The sequence below is a fragment of the Carassius auratus genome, chromosome 36 (assembly GCF_003368295.1).
Source record: "Carassius auratus strain Wakin chromosome 36, ASM336829v1, whole genome shotgun sequence".
Lineage (NCBI taxonomy): Eukaryota > Metazoa > Chordata > Actinopteri > Cypriniformes > Cyprinidae > Carassius > Carassius auratus.
Window position 1 is genome coordinate 8,381,477 of NC_039278.1, and position 18,203 is coordinate 8,399,679.

At 38.6% G+C, this 18,203-nt stretch overlaps 1 protein-coding gene across 2 annotated transcripts in view; it reads left to right on the forward strand.

The window, feature by feature from the left end:
- Window positions 1-18,203, forward strand: part of LOC113055120 (receptor-type tyrosine-protein phosphatase gamma-like) — a 230,418-nt gene that overhangs the window by 151,658 nt on the left and 60,557 nt on the right. For both annotated transcript variants that reach the window (XM_026221120.1, XM_026221119.1), the window contains exon 5: window positions 17,462-17,557. In XM_026221120.1, the coding sequence (XP_026076905.1) occupies window positions 17,462-17,557 (96 nt within the window). The remainder of the gene's footprint in view (window positions 1-17,461; window positions 17,558-18,203) is intronic.

Genomic DNA, 18,203 nt, shown 5'->3' on the forward strand with positions numbered 1-18,203 from the left:
ATTCACAATACTGTATGCAGTTTTGCACATAACTAGTTAGTTGACTCCTAATCAAATGCACCTCCTTCTCAGTTGCTCATTCATATGCTGAGATAGTTGTGTCAGATGAAGGAGACTAAAATGTGTACTTGTGTGGGACCTACAGAAGCAAAGTCGGGAAGCACTGAAGTAGACTGTGATAAAGACAGAAATTCACCCTTCATGTCTTTCTATTCCTCCTGAAGCGGTTTGCTCACTCACACATGCTAAACAGCCTGTGGAGGCCAGAGAGAGCGAGAGGAAGTGAGGGAGAGAGAGTTGACAGGGTGTGTAAGAGATGAGCTGTGACAGATGTCTATCAAATGACACTTCCACAGACACCGAAGGCAACAGAGCAAAGGAACGCAGGCTCGAGTTTGTCTTTGGGGAGTTACAGTCTAGCGTCTTCTAGCGGAGGCGCACATATTCATATTAATAAACCTCAGCACCAGCACATCAAGCAGGAACACATTTTTAGGGGTCCAGTACTGAAGGGGTTTTGTTCGTATTTTCTTATCATTGCGATTTTTCTTCCCTGAAAGTGTCTGGATGTCAGAAATCATAAAGGGAGAGATGGCAAACCTGTCGGAATGATCCCAAATCTCAACCACTCAGGTAATCGAAATGACATCCGTCTGCTTTAAGACTTTCAGACCAAGCAGAAACATCTGGCAGCCAGTTGCATCAGCAGCCGACTGAACGAAGGCTCGAGATGTAAGCGGTAATTCAACTAGTGCTAGCGTCCACTTACCTGACCTCCTCAAATTGGTTGTGACTAGTGGATGAACGTTACATCACCTGATTAATAATTAATGAGTCAAGCTGATGAGGTTTATAATCTTCCCCCCACCCTCTACATCTCTGATGACGTTTATTTTAATGCATCGCCAGATCTTTTACTTAAGACAGGATGAGAGATCGAGGAGCATTTGAACACGTGCAGAAGTATGTTTGTACGTTAAAATACCTCAATCTGCCTGAAGGTGGTGCTACTATAAGAACAAAAAAAAATGTTTTTGAATCAAAATCTCTTTTGCCTCTGATTCTGTCTCTGACTCTTTTATGATTTGACAAAATGTATGCCACACAAAAGATTAAATGAATTATCGTAACTGTTTTCAACACTGATATTAATAATCATGTGACACTGAAGACTGGAGTAATGAGGCTGAAAATTCAGCGGTTCGTTGAAATTGTAATGATATGTCACAATATTGCTGTTTTTACTGAATTTTTGATCAAGTAAATTTAGCCTTGTTGAGATTGATGGATAGACATACAGATTGTATCAGCATAAAACATAAAACCCAGATAATATTGTTATGTCATGTTTTAGTAGAATCTATGGTATTTATTTGTGTAAAAAAAGAAAATTGTCTCTGTAGTATCAGCCACCACGTTCTCACATACTATAAATATAATAATATATAAATGGCTGACTTAAAACATTTTTGGAAGAGGGCATTTTGGAAAGTGTGTTTTTATATTTATTTAAAGGGGACATCTTTGGCATCAAATGGACTAAGTTGCCCAAAGCATTTTGTATTTGTCAAACTGTTTGGCAAATATGAGACCATGAGATATTCAGATGTGGCTTATGTTAAGTAATGCAAGGCCAAACAGTTACACCAACCCCTAATAAGAGCAGCTTGTAGCTATATACTTCACATTAATAACTCCAAGATGTTGAATTTCCTAAAGAGCCAGGCTAATATATTCCCCAAGAGTCCTTCCAGTTCTGGTGGCTCAGGTCTTGGTTTTTTCGTTACAGATGAAGGCAGCAACAGCTTTGCACAACATCTACCTACACTCCCATGAATACACATGAGGCAGGCCGTTGGCTTTTTGCTGCAAAATGCCGCACTCATTTTTTCAGTCATATTGATGAATGATTTATGATTTACAAGGCCTGCCATTTAGTAATTGTTCTCTAATAAGACCGCTGAATGGCATGATTAAGTGCAGCCCTGCTGCGTTCAGGCCGGCTGTTTTAACTGTAAATCTCCGTTTAGTATGCCAGTCACATTGAGAGAAGCGTAGGATCTTCAATCAGGCGGGCATCAGCCTCCTTGCAGCATTTATCCTAATAACACTTATATTGCTGTCTGAGATCACACACACTCACTCACACTTCAGCATGGCTAAAGGCCCTTTATTTCCTCATGAATAAGTCAGGCTCCACAAAAATTGACTCCTCACGCATTTCGTCTGTTAATCTTTAACCCGTGTCTTTTCCTGCGTGTTGAAATCCGAGATGGCAGTCACGCAGAGGTCGCTGTCATTGTTCTGAACAAATGCTATTATACCATTATATTAAATCACCCAAATAAATAATGGCAGGGAAATATTCTAACTGGCTCCCAGAGTTTGGAGGATGATACGGCGGCGTGTCAAGTGGTCACAATGATCTAGATGTATTTTGATAGAACTGGAACACCCGTCATTCAAAAAATGAGTGTGTGTGTGTGTATTTCCATTGTATGGAAAAGAGCAGCTTGAACATTCTACAAAACATCTTGTTTTGTATTCTATGGAACAAAGAAAGCCATATGGCTTTAGAATGAAGTTACTGTGAGTTTTTTTTTTTTTTGCTGTAAATGTTTTCAACACTTTATTAAATCCATTTTGATGATTTTCCCCCCGAACCATTGCGGAAAATAACTCAATATGTGAGCGCTATTTCCACAGGTTTCCTGGAGTGATAGAGTGTTGTAGCCAGGGGCGGCGTGAGCGCTGATGAAATTTGGGGTTGTTGTCTGTGTTTCTCTTATCGTCGGCGCAGCCCGAATTTAAAACTGCAGAGGGGAGGGAGGTCAGGTAAGCTGCTGGATTGTGGGATACGCTGCTTAGGTGGTCAGCATTCCGTTTAATCACGGCCGAACCCTCTGTCCAGCCGACTCGATGATAAACACACAGAACGGCTTCTACGAGAGCGAGAGAGAGGCTCTCAGTGAGGCCTTTGTCCACCTGCGCCGATAAGAGAGGCACAAAGTAAATTAACACATGTGATGGGGGGCACAGAAGCCAACACACACCCCTGTGGGTATCAGAGATAAGACGTGGCATTGATGAATTGAATTTTATTTCCCATCAGCCCTTGCAATACAAAGCGCATTCCAAAATATCACCTGATGCAAAGATAACGGAAAACAGAGAACACGACCGCAGCGCTCGAAACAGGAACGAGCCACACAGGCGATGGAAAAGAGAATAGGTTTCCTTAAGTACAGGCATGTCTACTGTTATAACGCTTCCACTGTCAGCGTTTCCTTTCATTTCCTTTTTTATTGAAAATTGACCTGACAAAGCAGCCATCGTCCTTTATTTTTCCTCTTTGTAGGGTTTGCAGGCCTGCAATAACCAAAAACCCGTCTGCTAAATGTCTAAAGCTTTATCAGCTCCGACACAGAATATGCAGGCATGGGAACTTCGGCTTTATTAAATAGTCCGAAAAGTAAAAAGTCTAACAAACCGAATTACAACAAGACGTTTTAGCTGAGATAACGTGTATTCCCGTTACAGTGGCTTGCTAACCTTTTGAAAGCAGCATCTGGGTGTCTTCTGTGGTTGGGTTGTGCTGTGAGAAATCATCGTTATGGTGCTGACACCTCCTAATGTCTAAATACCAGCTGGTGCATGAGGGGAAACACAAATGTAATGGAACAACGCGTCCCAACAGGCAATGTGTCATCTCGGATTTTGTAGTAATTCGTAAATATTTTACAACACGCCGTTGTGCGCTCGCTTCAGCCTCTTGGGCGCATCACAAGGTCACGACATTTGTGTAAACGTGCGTTCTGCTGGGCTGGTGGCTTGTTCTTGTATTTGCCGAAGTAAAGGAATACTTAGGCACTAATAACCATGCTTTTGAAACATTATTACTTCAGCTCACTGGTATTGAAGATTTTTTTGGTGGGATCGAACACTCTATGGTCAGCTGGTGGGTGGAATTTTCTCGAAAGCGTGAAATTAGCAACTGAGTCTCATAAAAGAGTACATGAAAACCAATGTAAATCATAGAAAACATTGTTTTTGAAGTAAAGCATGTTTTACTGTTCTAATTTCTGTTTTTTATATATTATATATATATTTAGTTTTTTTTACATTTTGAATTTGCGTTTACATTACTTCACACCATTTGATTTGTTTTAAAGGTTGTTTTCTTTGAACTGTTTTAAATAAAGTTGTTGTTGTTGTTGTTTTGTCTAATAATTATTTCATTTTAGTTCTGCTTTACTTCAGTGAATGAAAAAGAATATGCACAGGATATGTAAGTCAATATTTAGACACCAGCAAGAAACATAATTTTTGTATTTCAGTACATTCTAGCTTTATTTAAAAAAAAATATATATATATATATATATATATATATATATATATATATATATATATATATATATATATATATACATATATATATATGCAGGTGTCAGGCCATATCATTATTTCCTCATTTCCTCTGCAGGGACTGTGTAAATTGTGTCTTTAAAAATAATAATGTGCTAGATTTAGGGCCAGATTTGACGTCAGAGACAAAATCAAAAAATATGCATTTAAGGACACACAAATTGTAAACTATTAGGGTATGTATGGAATATAAATCATGGAAATAACAGTGTGCACACATCTTACACAAACAAATACACGAACAACACACCAATGTAAGTGATCTAGTTTTGATTAAGTCTGGAAAGCTTTTACTTGTTTAGCCAGGGTGAGATGAAAACATGCACACACACACACACACACACAGCAGTACATGGTTAAATAAAGACTGAAAAAAAGGAATCCATTTCACAGTACACACACACATAGGGGAAAACCATGAGGCTTAAACATTATAAGCATTATTAAAGTGGAAAACGATTTTCCACTTCAACAATGTTAATGCACTATAATGGCATGTCGTAAATTCCCGATGTTGTTCGTTCGCACAAAGCCCAAAGTAATGACTTAAAAACAAATTAGCAGTGAAACCTCATCGGTATATATTTTTGACATTAAGTGAGTTTATATTACATTTTTCCAGTGTTCCAACTCCACAATAGCTGGATCCGTGCCATAAATTAGTTATGTAATGCGTCGCTGTAATGCATTATGGTATGCACTTTCCATCTCTGTCACTGAACAGCATCCTATGAAATCTTTTAAGATAACGGATTCATGCCGTTTTTTCAATCTTTGTATTTTTTATTGCCCTTCCAAGAAAAGGGGCACATCCAATTCCTGAGATAATGTTATATTTTCCTTTCTGCCTCCTCTGACACTGAAAAACACATCCATTCTTTAAAAGCCATGTGAAACCTGGAGGGCAAATAGATGTTGCCCCAGTTCTTTGCATTGCTATATACCATTTTGAAAATTTTGCCGCAGATCCCGTTCCCTCCTGCCTTTCTTTGTTCAGAAACAGGGTTTCCTGTATTTTATAAAGAGATTTAATAACCGTGAAATGGGAAATAAAAAGCACATGACACTTTTACAGATCTCACGGCGTCTCTGTTGCTCTTTCATTGTCTGGGAAGAAGGATGAGAAGAAAGTCATTTCTATCTGTTTCTCGCTCTTTGCGACACTGTGTGGCCTTGATGCATGGTTTAAGAAAGCTCTGATGCTGATTGAGGAATGGTTCATTAGGAGGTCAAACCACTTCACACGCAGTCACGATGCTGTGAACTCATACAGTATAATCTATACACAGGATAAGGCTCTCTGACCCCTGTAAGGTGCTCTTTAAGACCGTTTGGTTAATTACAGTGTGAGAGAGTTGTGCTTTTGATGAAGGAGAGCGACCAAGACATTACCGCTCATTTAGCCAGTTTGTGATGTTACTGGATTGCATGGAAGACACACATTTCCCATCATTCTTTGCAATAGCAAAATGAATAAAGCATCGATTACAGACTTAATGTGCATCATTTGCGCTTGTTTTCTTTACTATTTGTGTGCTAAAAGCTTCCTATATTTGTTGGTGAATAAAATAAAGGAGAAAGAAATTAAATTGCCTAATGTTTACATTTTTATTTCAGCCAAAAATAAAACAATAAAAATAAATAATAATTTACTTAAACACACCGCGCAAACTGATTATTGTGAGGAAGCAATAATCTTTTTATCTGTAATTTAGGAATTATACGTTTATCGGTAGCACTTTATTTTACAGTCCTGTTCCTCATGTACATACTATGTACTTATTATAGTAATTACAATAACTATGTAATAACTAGGTACTAAACCTGAACCTACCCCTAAACCTAACCCTACCCCATGTAGTTACCTTGTATTACCACAACTTTCTTAGATAAATACACTGTACACTATAGGTACATGTTAGTACACGTACTGTAAAATAAAGTGCAACCAATTTATAAATGACAATTTTTTTTATATAATTATAAATAGTATTTACAATTATATTTGCTATAAATCATAGCTCTAAGTGTGTGAGAGCTTATTTTTGGCTAAATTTGCAAGCTTGTTACTTGCAGCGGTTTTTGCTTGTTTGTTTGTTATATTTTGTTTTAATTTATCCACATTATTGTGAGAAAAATTGTCAAACAAATAATGATTTCTCTAATTTATGGGTTTATACTGTACTTTTATCAAAAAATACATAATAATATTGTTGACAGTTTACTGTAGGTTACTTTTGCAACTGTTACTTGCGGCTCTTTTTGTTGTGTTTTGTTTTTATTTTGTTTCGCTTTGTATTGTTTGTTTTTTTATTTGTTTTGCTTTGTTTTGAATCGTTTTTGGTATTGTTTAGTTTTTTGTTTGGTTATTCATTTTGCATATTGTTATATATATATATATATATATATATATATATATATATATATATATATATATATATATATATTAGGGGTGTAACGGTACGCAAAAAATCACGGTTCGGTATGTACCTCGGTTTTAAAGTCACGGTTCGGTTAATTTCCGGTACAGTAAGGGAAAGAAATGCAAACATTAAACTGCATGTTGTTTATTACTATAAACTTTTTTTTACAATTTGTTTACACTTTTTAAAAATACTTTTTAATCTTAAACTCTGCAGACCCGGTACCGGGTCCGAAAATAGCATGCCACATGTTTGTGTCTCATTTGCATATCCTTCCTTATATGGCATTTGCCCAAAAATGGGTTCATTTGAAAGCTTAGAGTGTTTTCTTTACAAAGAATACCATTAATTGGGGTTTTATGATACATAAAGTAGTCAAATTAAGCTAAGAAATATATTTTCCCCCCCCATAAATTTCCATCTAACGATTGCGAATACGTTTTCGTAAGAATGTGTATTTAAAATATTTTTCACAAAACAGTCAAGTCATATATCACAAGAAAGCTCTCATTCTCAGGAATCTGATGATGTAGATCATTTTATTGTGTGACAATCACAGATCGAATGATCTTCAACAGAATCGCAATGTAAAATTTCTCACCTTATTATTTATACATTTTGCACCGCTTCAGTCAGCCGCAAACAGCCACGCATACCTATATACTCGATATAATCTTTTAGATTAGAATCTCTTCTTTCAAACAAGACCATTTTTACGTTTCTGCGTGCTTCCATTGCTGAGATATAAAGCGTTTTGTACAAGTGCGCAAAAGCGCTCCAAGAGCTGTATGATTGACAAGATCTCTTACTCATATTGATGGGTCTAAAAGCCTTTCTTCTGGTATAGACGTCTGACCTCTTTTGTGAAGCGCTATTTGTCCTGATGGCTGTCATTCACAAGTCGTTCCTCCAATCGAAGGTGTGAATTCAGCACCGCGGGGGTGCTGGAACTGGACAGCGACTGCCCACTCTTTTCCGCTTGTGGAGACGCAATGGTCTCTGGCAAACTGAGTCTTTGGCTGCTTCTAAACAAAGGACACGCGAGGAAAAAACTACTAATGGCCGACGCTACGGATTTATAATGCATAATATTCATAAAACAAGTTCTGGGTGGCCACCTTCGCCGTGGAGAGGTCAGGACGCGCATCTGGTAAGCCTATACGCGTGCTACTCGCTTTCATACATTTGATTCTTTATTCTGAGGCTTGGAAGCTTCGCTAGCAATAAGCTAATATGTTTATTTTCATAACTGTGCAGTGTTCGACCGCATCTCAGTGAATGTACAGTAATCCGTACAGTACTGGGGGAATAAACATAAATTAGTTTGCTGACGCTCCGAAGTTCGCGCAAAAGCTTCGGGGAGCTTGTTTACGTTATATAGAAACCGAAACCAAAATACACGCTGATAAAAAATCAAAATATGAAATATGAAAGAGACGGCGAGGTCTCTCAATCTCTACACGATGCAGAATAGACATAAATGAAACGATATGAATCTGGAGATTGTGGATTCTATTTTAGATTGTGATAGACCAGATATTTTTTATAATTTTATGCATGCTGCTATTGTGAAATATGAATTATTTTCTTTCAAAGACTGTTCAGAAAACCCACACACAAAAAAAGCACAATGTATTGAGATGGTTCATCATATGTGAAACAACATAAATAATACTATTTGTCACAAACAGCAGCTTTTTATGTAACTTCTGAGTGTTTTCTGTCAAATAATATACAGAGATCACATTATTCCATACTGCAAGTGTGCAAAAGATGACTTCATACTTATTTAGACAAAAATTTTATACAAAAATGCTATTATTCCTTCCTTCAGTTGGAATAGAATAACTTTTGCATAGATTAGGATAGAAAGAAATTTCTGTTTTCCTCTAATAGCTGACAGTTGGAAGAATCACAAGACATTTGTCTGAAGTTGCCAGCCCCTTCAATGCCTGAGTTATAACATTTCAAACTTCAGTTTACACAAATAAAATAAAAAAGCGCCTTGTTTTTTTCCCTATTTATTATAACACAGACAGCATATATTGTCATTTTTATCAATTTCAACAGTGTTTTATGTAATTTCAAAGGGTTTCCTTTGAAATTATACCAAACTTTCTGAGCTTACACTGTACTATTAGTATAGGCAGGCATTCAAAATTAGGTAGGAAAATGAAAAACGGAAATCCCCAAAATAGCATTTGTGCTTAATAAAATATATATAAAATAAAAAAGAATAAGAAATAAAATACTGCTGCAAAGTTCTCCACTAAATAAAATACTATCAGTCTCAAACCAATATCATATAATAAAATATAATGAAAAATATAAATAAATAACTATGATTACAGTGAAGCATTACCAATCCCAGCTTGTAGGCGTGCTCATATTTAAAATATTTATATAACTTTTCCAAAGTGTAAAGTGCAGCATCAACAGTTTCAGTTTTTAGACCCGCTCAGATTTCGTTATAGCGTTGGACCGATCGAAATTAAGAGCAATGGTCTGTTAAAATGCCGACGGGAGCTGCGTTTGAATTACAATCGTTTTTTTCCTAGTTGTAGTGATGTTCACACTCGCGTGATGCCTTTTGAAAACCTTAGGTCGATGACACACTGGCATGTTGCACCTGTCAAACATGGTCTATTTTGCCGTCAATATGTTGACGGTGTCCTTTATCAGTAGGCTTTATATTTATGCTCAACAAGGAGTATAGATATTGTTGTCGTGAAGACAAGATCCTGGTCTGTCGACGGTCTCCCTCTATGTCATCTACAGTAGCAAGAGCGTGCCAGCGCCGCGTCAGGCACGGTTCTGGTATGTAAAGACACCGAAAACATGAGGGAAACGCCACAAGCAGCAGAAACGCCACACTCACACCACGCAGCCAGTGTGTCACTGGCCTTAAAATCAGCTGCAGGGCGGGATTTGCGCTGAACGCGGAGACTTCCACCACTTAATATGTTCGTTTGGAAACACGAAAATGTACCTATGTTCTGGTCAAAATATTGCATTCGGCCATTCGGTGCACATGTGCACCGTACTGAAAGCCCTGTACCGAAACGGTCCGGTATGAATACACCTACCGTTACACCCCTAATATATATATATTAGTATCACATCTGTATTCCATAATGCACCACACCGAGTCAAATGTCCCACCTTGTCAAACAGCTTTCATGCCCTGTGTTTTTTGTGTTATGGATTTGTTGCATACCATTTGCGCTTGCGTACTAATTAGTCTTGTGCTTTCTCAGTGCACACATACTACACTTTGGGTCCTGTTTTATAAAGCAGTAATTTTTCCCTCACGTCTGTCCTTGTGAATGTCAGCGTCATGTGTGCACGTGTGTGTGCGCACCTCCAAGAGTGGGACCTGGAGAGATGTCAATGTGGGATAAATTCAATTTGGCAAAGTGTGGTGTGCACAGTTCATTCTTTAGAGACAAAGCCCAGAGAGGAAAAACAGGCCTCGTCTTAGGTAAAACTCCCAGGTTGGCTCTTTGGCATTCAGAAGAAGCTTGACACTATTACCATTTATATTACAGGTATTAGAAGCTGTCTGCTTGCACCCTGCCCTCTCCCGTCCTGAACTTGACAATAAACTCCACAAGACTGTTTCAGAATGTCTGCAAGCTGCGGGTGGCCAGATAGTTTCTGATTTAGAAAAGAGAGTGTTTTTCCTTTTTCTTTATGGTTTTGGTTCATAGAGTGTATGGCTTTACACACCTTAAAGGATATTAAAGCTGAAACAGGAATCAGGGATCAGACTATACCACAGTATGGAAATGATTAGAGTTCCAATTCTTCTGGATTGTTGAGCCGAGGATTTGCTCAAGAAGCCCACATCTTACACAGCATACGCTAACATAAAATTAGCCTAGCATGAAAAATAGCTATTTTTAAATGCTGGCATATTGTAAACAGTATATTTAAAGAGAAGTGGTGATTTTTTGTCACACCTCAGATGTCTTGGTCATATTAGAACAAAACAAATAATGTCAATAGCGGGAACACAACGGGGGAGGCGCGTCGTTGTTTCTGTTTTTTCTTCTTCTACAATAATTTTATTTATTTAAACTTAGAACCATCTCTTTATGAAAGACATATATATATGTGTGTGTCTGTTTGTGATAATAAGAGCAATATGAGCAAACAAATATAAAGTAAAGGAGGAATGATGTTGGAGCTGTGGAGTGGACATTCGGTCAGCGAGAGCAAGGACTGATGGGAAATCTTTAGGCTCAGCTCCCTGCGAATCGCAGCACTCGTTTATCTCCTTTGCTTTCTCACGGTGATGACCATTGTTTTAAAGTGCTGAAATCTGTATATGTCTCCCGTCACTCAAATTCAACACTAAGAGGAATGGATCAGCTAGGGGAGGTTGGTGTGTGTGTGTGTGTGTGTGTGTGTTTGTGTGTAACCATGCTACCCCAAAAGCAAATGGAATATTTATTATGATGATCCATTATCTTGTCACCTGCCAGCTGATATGATTATAATACACATGCATTAGACTTGAGTTCTTATTGCATTCTTAATGTCATGCTTTCTGAGGTTCAATATGTGATGAGAAAGATAAAGATAGGTGTTCTCGTTTCTCTGAACATCTAACAAAACAACCTTTAGAGAACAGTTTGTGACCTTGATTCTGTTGTAACCTGCAGCAAAATGATTGAAGCATCTGATTGGCTGCACCCGTTATTTCAAGTAAGCATTATTCTTACTCACTTCTGGTTGATCTTATGCAAGATCTTCAACCATGATTCCATCTGAGGCATGTTAGCTCAAATGTTGATTGCTGGTGAGCATTATCTTCTTCTGAGTTTACACCATTTGGTTGGTCGTGGGGTTTAAAACGGTCCCGATCTTGACATCATTAACTTCCGAGACAGAGCGGGAGTTGATTTGAATAGCACAAGGGTCCGTGAGACAAATAGACTAGAGCTTGTGCACTCATCCAGAACATTTTGCATGTAGACGCACTCTGCCGCCTGCATTTTAATGCATCCCAGTCCCAAAGAGGAAGTGTCAGTTTGTCAATACTTCGTTTGCTTTTTGATTTTGAAAACTTGAGCCAGTTGTCTTTGTGCGAACACAACGTCCACTTCAGGCGTGGTTTAGAGCTCTTAATCACCTGTAATTAGCTGGGTTATTTATTATTTCCAGGATTCATTTATTATATCTATTTCAAAGCCCTGTTGACCTTGATGGATGACTGAGCTGCAAACAAACGCTGGGGACAAAGATTGAGTCTCTTATAAACCAAAAGCTAAATTAATTCAGTGGCGATGGCTAATTGGCTTCTGTTTGAATTGAGAGGGAGGTCAATATGTTTGCACAGGAAGACAAAAAGAGAGAGACCCCGCCTGTCTGCTTTCCTGTCAGCCAAAACCAGACACTCCAGATTTGTTTATAATTAGCAGGTCAAAGGACACTTCCTCACCGCTGATGATCTTGTAGCAACAGGGAGCCAACAGCCGAAGGGAAGCGTAGTCCTAGACACTGATCTTGACCCTGATGGGAATATGAGCAGAAACGACGTAAAGAATAAAGAGTAGTTGTAGTCATTTTGGGAGATTTGAAGTGATTCCTGCATTGAAGAACAGCGGGGCTTCCGTATTCAGAGCCTGTCCGATGGTAGACAGGCTTGTTTAGGTGTTGTCCATTGCCGGCTTGGTTCTCGGCAGGGTTTCCTTGCATGTTTTTCAGAAACAAAAGAACATAAGAAGCCAAGCTGAGCTCCCCCTGAGGTGATGATGCCTGTTTTTCCCTTCGTCCTCCATTTAGTGTGAGGAGATTTGCTGTCTCTCCTCATGAGAAGATCCTAGATGAATCCATTTGTTTACCTCAGGCTCTGCTGGCTTTGTGAATGTTGGTGCTGTGGAAAGCCCCTCAGAGTTGTTACAAGGACAACTTATCAGAGGTTAGATTCACCTTGCAGCCATATTTTCTCATTTATAAACATATATTCTCATGTAGCCATATCGACGAGTCCTTGAACTGTCCATTCAGTCAGGAAAACATAATTCGACCAACATGTAAATGTCTCCGACCATTGTTAGCTTTGTTGTTACTGGAGTTTTAGGGGCAGGTAAATCTCAAGGCAAAAAATATGTATACATATTTCAAATGATGGCTCAGCAATTTCTGCTGAAGGTTGAGTAAGTTTCCCCTTACCCATGATTTCAGGACCTGTTATGTGTCTCAGGATTGAAACATTGATCTTCAGTATGGGCCGGTCTGCTCTGTAGAACAAAGCGAACAAGATGACAAGGTAGAAGAAGAAAGCTGATTGTAGATCAAAGCCAGTCTCTCTGTGGGGCAGGTGAACTAATTTAGATTTAGTCGGTGAATTCCCAGTCATGATGTTCTTTAAAGTCGCCTCAGATACAGCATCTCTGAGAGAATTCTGTGAAAGTCGCCATTAGCGCCTGCAGATCATCTTTACAGTAACTAATTTCAGGGACATCCCTATGGAGCAGCCTGTGGTTAAGTGTCTCGCTAAAGGGCACGATCGTTATAAGGCTAGATTCTGATCAAAGTAACTGTCCAAATCCACCTCTTACCTTAGATTGAACCTGTATCCTTTGTTTTAGCAGCCGAAGACCTTAGCGTTTAGGCTACCTCCACCCATGTGTGTACTATCGTGCCGCACAGACCTCATTTTTTTTTCGCTGTAGCTATTTGAAGATTCTTCCATGTTAGTGATATTCTACCACATAGGAAGAGGATCAGTTGGTGAAACATCTGTTAAAGAGTGCATAATCAGCAAAGCAACACTATTTACATATGTTTAAAATCATACACCTAGAAAAAAAACATCTGCTTCCATTTGAATATTTGACAGGAACTGTTTTATTGATTCATGTCTGATGACTGAACTCTCTTACATTAACAGTCGAGATGAAAACACGTTCTGCTTTAACTATTTCACACAGCTAACTGACCAGTTTGCAAGCAATAGTAGAGCTTATCGACTATATCCAGCAAAAAAAGTATAATTTTGGCTCTGTCGATTGAATTGATATTCAGTTAATTGAATTTCCACAAACGTAATACTGATCCGTTTCACACATTTTGGATATAACCATGTTAGTGCATGACTTAAAATTCAGATACTTAATAAAGTACCTCATTTGGACCGTTTCTAAAAAAGACGTACGCTTTTCTTTAGTATTTTCTTTAGATAACATATCTTTACTGATCATTTGTTTGAGGGAGAGGAAAAAAAACGATTAATTTTGATGAAGGATGTACGTGATCAAGCTTTTTGAGCCTTGGAGTGTCTACTTAAATGTATACATGCTTTGAACTCCTCCCTGCTGCCTCATTTTCTCAACATATACAATTTTTATATCTTTGCTCTCCGTTAGCATGTTAATACTCTTCAGTTCCATCTGTTGTGTGTGTGTTTGCCCATTCGGCTAACAGCGAGTGTATGTAAGTTATATGTGTAACCAGAGCGGAGGATTTCAAGAGCCGTGTCTGACCTGTGTGTTAATGAAACTCTGCTGAGATCCGCTCAAACACACACACACACACACAAAGGCACACACTTACCTAAGTACATACAAAACACAGATACCTGTGAGTGACCTGTATGTTAATGATCTCAGAGTAGACACTCACTCCTCTTTCTCTCTCTCCCTCAGCACACACACACACACACACACACACACAGCACACAGAGAGAGAGAGAGAGCTGTCAGAGTGATGCTAATGCCCTTTACATATTTGCTTTGGCTTCTCTGGCCTGCCAGAGGTAAAAGCCTATGTGTGTTTACACATAAATGTCGATATTATTGCTCTTTGCTCCAGGTTTGCGAGTTGTTTGCTTACAAGCTCTTTTTGCCCTCTATTGACACATTGCCTATTAAAACAGGAAGTTGGGATGGGACATATTAAAGGGCTTATCCCATTTCCTTTTAATGGCCACAGCCATGAACCATGATTTTCTGCTCATTAGTTGGTTGTAGTTTGTATGTAGTATGTAGTTGGACATACACAGACACTACAACCAATTAACAAGTCAGTCATGTATGAAGATTGTATTGGGGGAGGGGCTTTCACATTCTACAGCATTTGATTGGTTAACAGTCTGTGTAATGCAAAAAGTATCCTCACTAATTTTGATCTGTTTTAACATAAGAGAAAACATCTGCTACAAAATAAATTTTTCATAGCTTATAACAGCTTTTTTTATCCCAAAAAGTGGGCGGACTGTTGCACTCTTTTGCTGCAGTATGAGGTTTCTGGCTGGCTCAAGTCTGACTGGCCGTTCTCTAGATATGACGTAGGTTAGTGTAATTGTGAGAGATTTTCTTTTCGTCCATTTTATTGTCCATCAGTTGATTTGGAGTTTTAATATTCATACCTACAGGTTTGTTGAAATCCCTGAATTAAAAGGATGAACAAAAATGAGGAACAATACCCTTAATGATTGTGTGGAACTGTTTAACTGCATTAAGCAGCTGGTGGGTTAATCGTCATATTGTGTTTTAATTGTATTTATTCATCTATTTTACAAGGCTATAGCACATTACTCCATTATTATAAATTCTGCTCCATTGCATTTTGATTGAGCAATGCCCTTTAGTGCCTGTGTGCGTTTGCATGTATTTGCATGTGTGTGAGTGTGCACGACTGTTTGTGTTTATGTTGCACTTTAAAGGTGACCTGACACCAGGTTCATCCTCTCCCTACTGCTATAATTTTCTCTCTTTCATGAATCAGAATAAATTATTGACATTTCTTTAATGAAGCCGCTGGTGGTTTGGTGTTTAGCATAGTCTATCACCCTCCTACACACGCACACACACTCATGATTCCTGGCTATTCGATTCTACAGCGTTCTACAGAGCACTGAGTATAGTGCAAACCCCATGGATATGTTCAGAATACCATAGTACCTTAATACTTATACACTCCTTTGGAGTTTAGATAGTATAATTGACTTTATGCTTGGAAAACCTGAATTTTTGCTCCCAAATGTGTATAAATTGTACTTGTAGTACACTGTATGAAGAATGTATTACCTTATTTTGCTACCCACACATGAATTAACTAGTAAATATATATATAAGCAGCATATATCATGGTGGTTCCCTTTCTTGTATGGAGGACACGTTACAGTCTGTCACTTCTCCTCCTGCTTGAATACAAACAGACTGCAGACAGCTTCCAATAGTGAGAGGTTAAGAAAATCACCACCCTGTTATGTTACTCTTCCTCTCTCTCTCTGCTGTTTACTTTCATTTGAGAGCGTGTTCTCAGAAGTTGCCCGGATATTTGTCATTAATCACTGCCTGTAAGACCCAACGCCGCAGATGGAGTCGTTAAGCGAAAGGCCCGTAGGCTTGTGAATTCTCCGGCGTGCGAGCTGTGATCTGAAACTATGGAGGTGTGTGAGACTGAATTAGATCAAAGTGGGTCTCGTGTAAGGATTACAGAGGCGAGAAAATGCAGCAGGCATAATATTGACAATGCTCACAGAGAAGTGAGGAGAAACAAGATGATGTGGTTGGCTACAAGCCTTTCTTTCTTGATTTTAAGAGCATTGGACTGTGAGCTATATACTGGATGTAATGTGATCTTATGTGGAGATGTGTAATTCACTGTTGTTGTTTTCTCCCAAAATGTTGAAGAATTTCAGCAAAATCTTCTTTTGGCATGTAGTACCTCAGCGTTTTCTGATGCAGTCTTATTTTCGGTTTTAGGTTCAGGCAGTTGTGTTTGGCGAAATTTGATTATCAAGAAAATGGTTTTATTTATTTGTAAGTCAACATTAAATCGAAATTAATTTCTTACACATTTTTGGTTTTAATTATGGATAATTCTTGTGCATGTTATTCGAAGACAAAAATGTTTGTCTCTGTAATCTTTCATCAAAAACATAAATATTTGCCCCATCTCTAAATCAAGTTTCTTTTCACGTGATGTCATCAGGGCCATTTTAGCCCCACCCCCAAACCACTTGGCTCCATTCTGCCATGCGTTTGAAATAAGTTGAAATCAGGAATTCAAAACATTGTCATCATAGAAGAATTGTAATCTAGTCCTTTGATGTATGAACTGCATTTTTTATGCAGAATGATGGAGCGACTGGTTAAAGAAGAATTTTAGTATTTAGCTGTCATTTTATTATTTCCTCCTTTTCTAACTCTCTCGGGAACTGCTCCATTGCTAAATCTACACCTTTTATTGACACAGTACTGATCACTATCTGCCAACGAGAATATCGTTCATCTTTGTTGTCTTTTTGGAGCTTTTTTTGTTGGATAGGGTATTGACAGTGGAGAATAACAGACGGCCTGTGCCAATTTAGACGGGCTTTGCTGTCCGTGGAGAGTTGAGCACATTTATTAGCCTGATCTACTGCCAAAGATCCCATCAAAGTGATAAGAGGATGGACAGGGCCTGACAGAATGGAAACGAACGCTCTCAGGAGATTACAGGATGAGATGGATTACAGACCATGAGATTATGAGATATCAGTTTTGATAATAGACTATGTGTTTCATGTAAGAATTATAATCTGATTGGTTAAAGGTCTCCGACTAACAAGATTCTCACATTTCTCTCTCTCTCTCTCTCTCTCTCTTTCACACAGATGCAGATCTTCATGTATAACTCAGACGACTTTGACAGTCTTAACACAGCCATACGGGAGAAGCGAGTAATTGCGGCCATGGCTGTCTTCTTTCAGGTGAGAACTCGCTCGTTTCGAAAGCGCCTTCATGTTCAGCCGCTGAGTTTTGTTAGTGCTAAGTGCTGGCATTAAAAAGCATTGATTTTGCAAGGAGGTTTTCTCTCGGCCCATTAAGTTCAGTGATACTGAAGCTTCACACTCGCAGAAAACTCACCGCCGCTGTTTTCTATATGGAAAAACACACACGTATTTCACTCCGTTTCTGTGCTGTTCTTCTGTCAACACCACTGAGATAATTGCAAAACAGCAATTTAAGGCTCACAGTCTTTTACCAGGAATTGTGTGTGTGTGTGTGGGGGGGGGGGGAATGACACATTTGTCAGTGCAGTCAGAATCTAATAATCCAGAGTTCAAAAGATTCATCAAACACTTCAATAAAACAATTGACATGGAACATAAAGGGAGGGAGGGAGTGTGTGAATGGGTCATGTCAAAGTCCCTTTAAGACAAGTCATGTCACTCGGCGGACATCCGGGCACGCAGCTCCTATCTCTTTGAATGGGGAGGAAATCAAATTCTCCAAAACTGTTCAGTAAGCGTACAATTAAATCTGAATCTGACAAAGAAATCTGACAATAGCTGTGTCATTAATGTTGTTACTTTTGCTCTTTACTTTTGCGATTGGCTCTTTCATTCACAAATA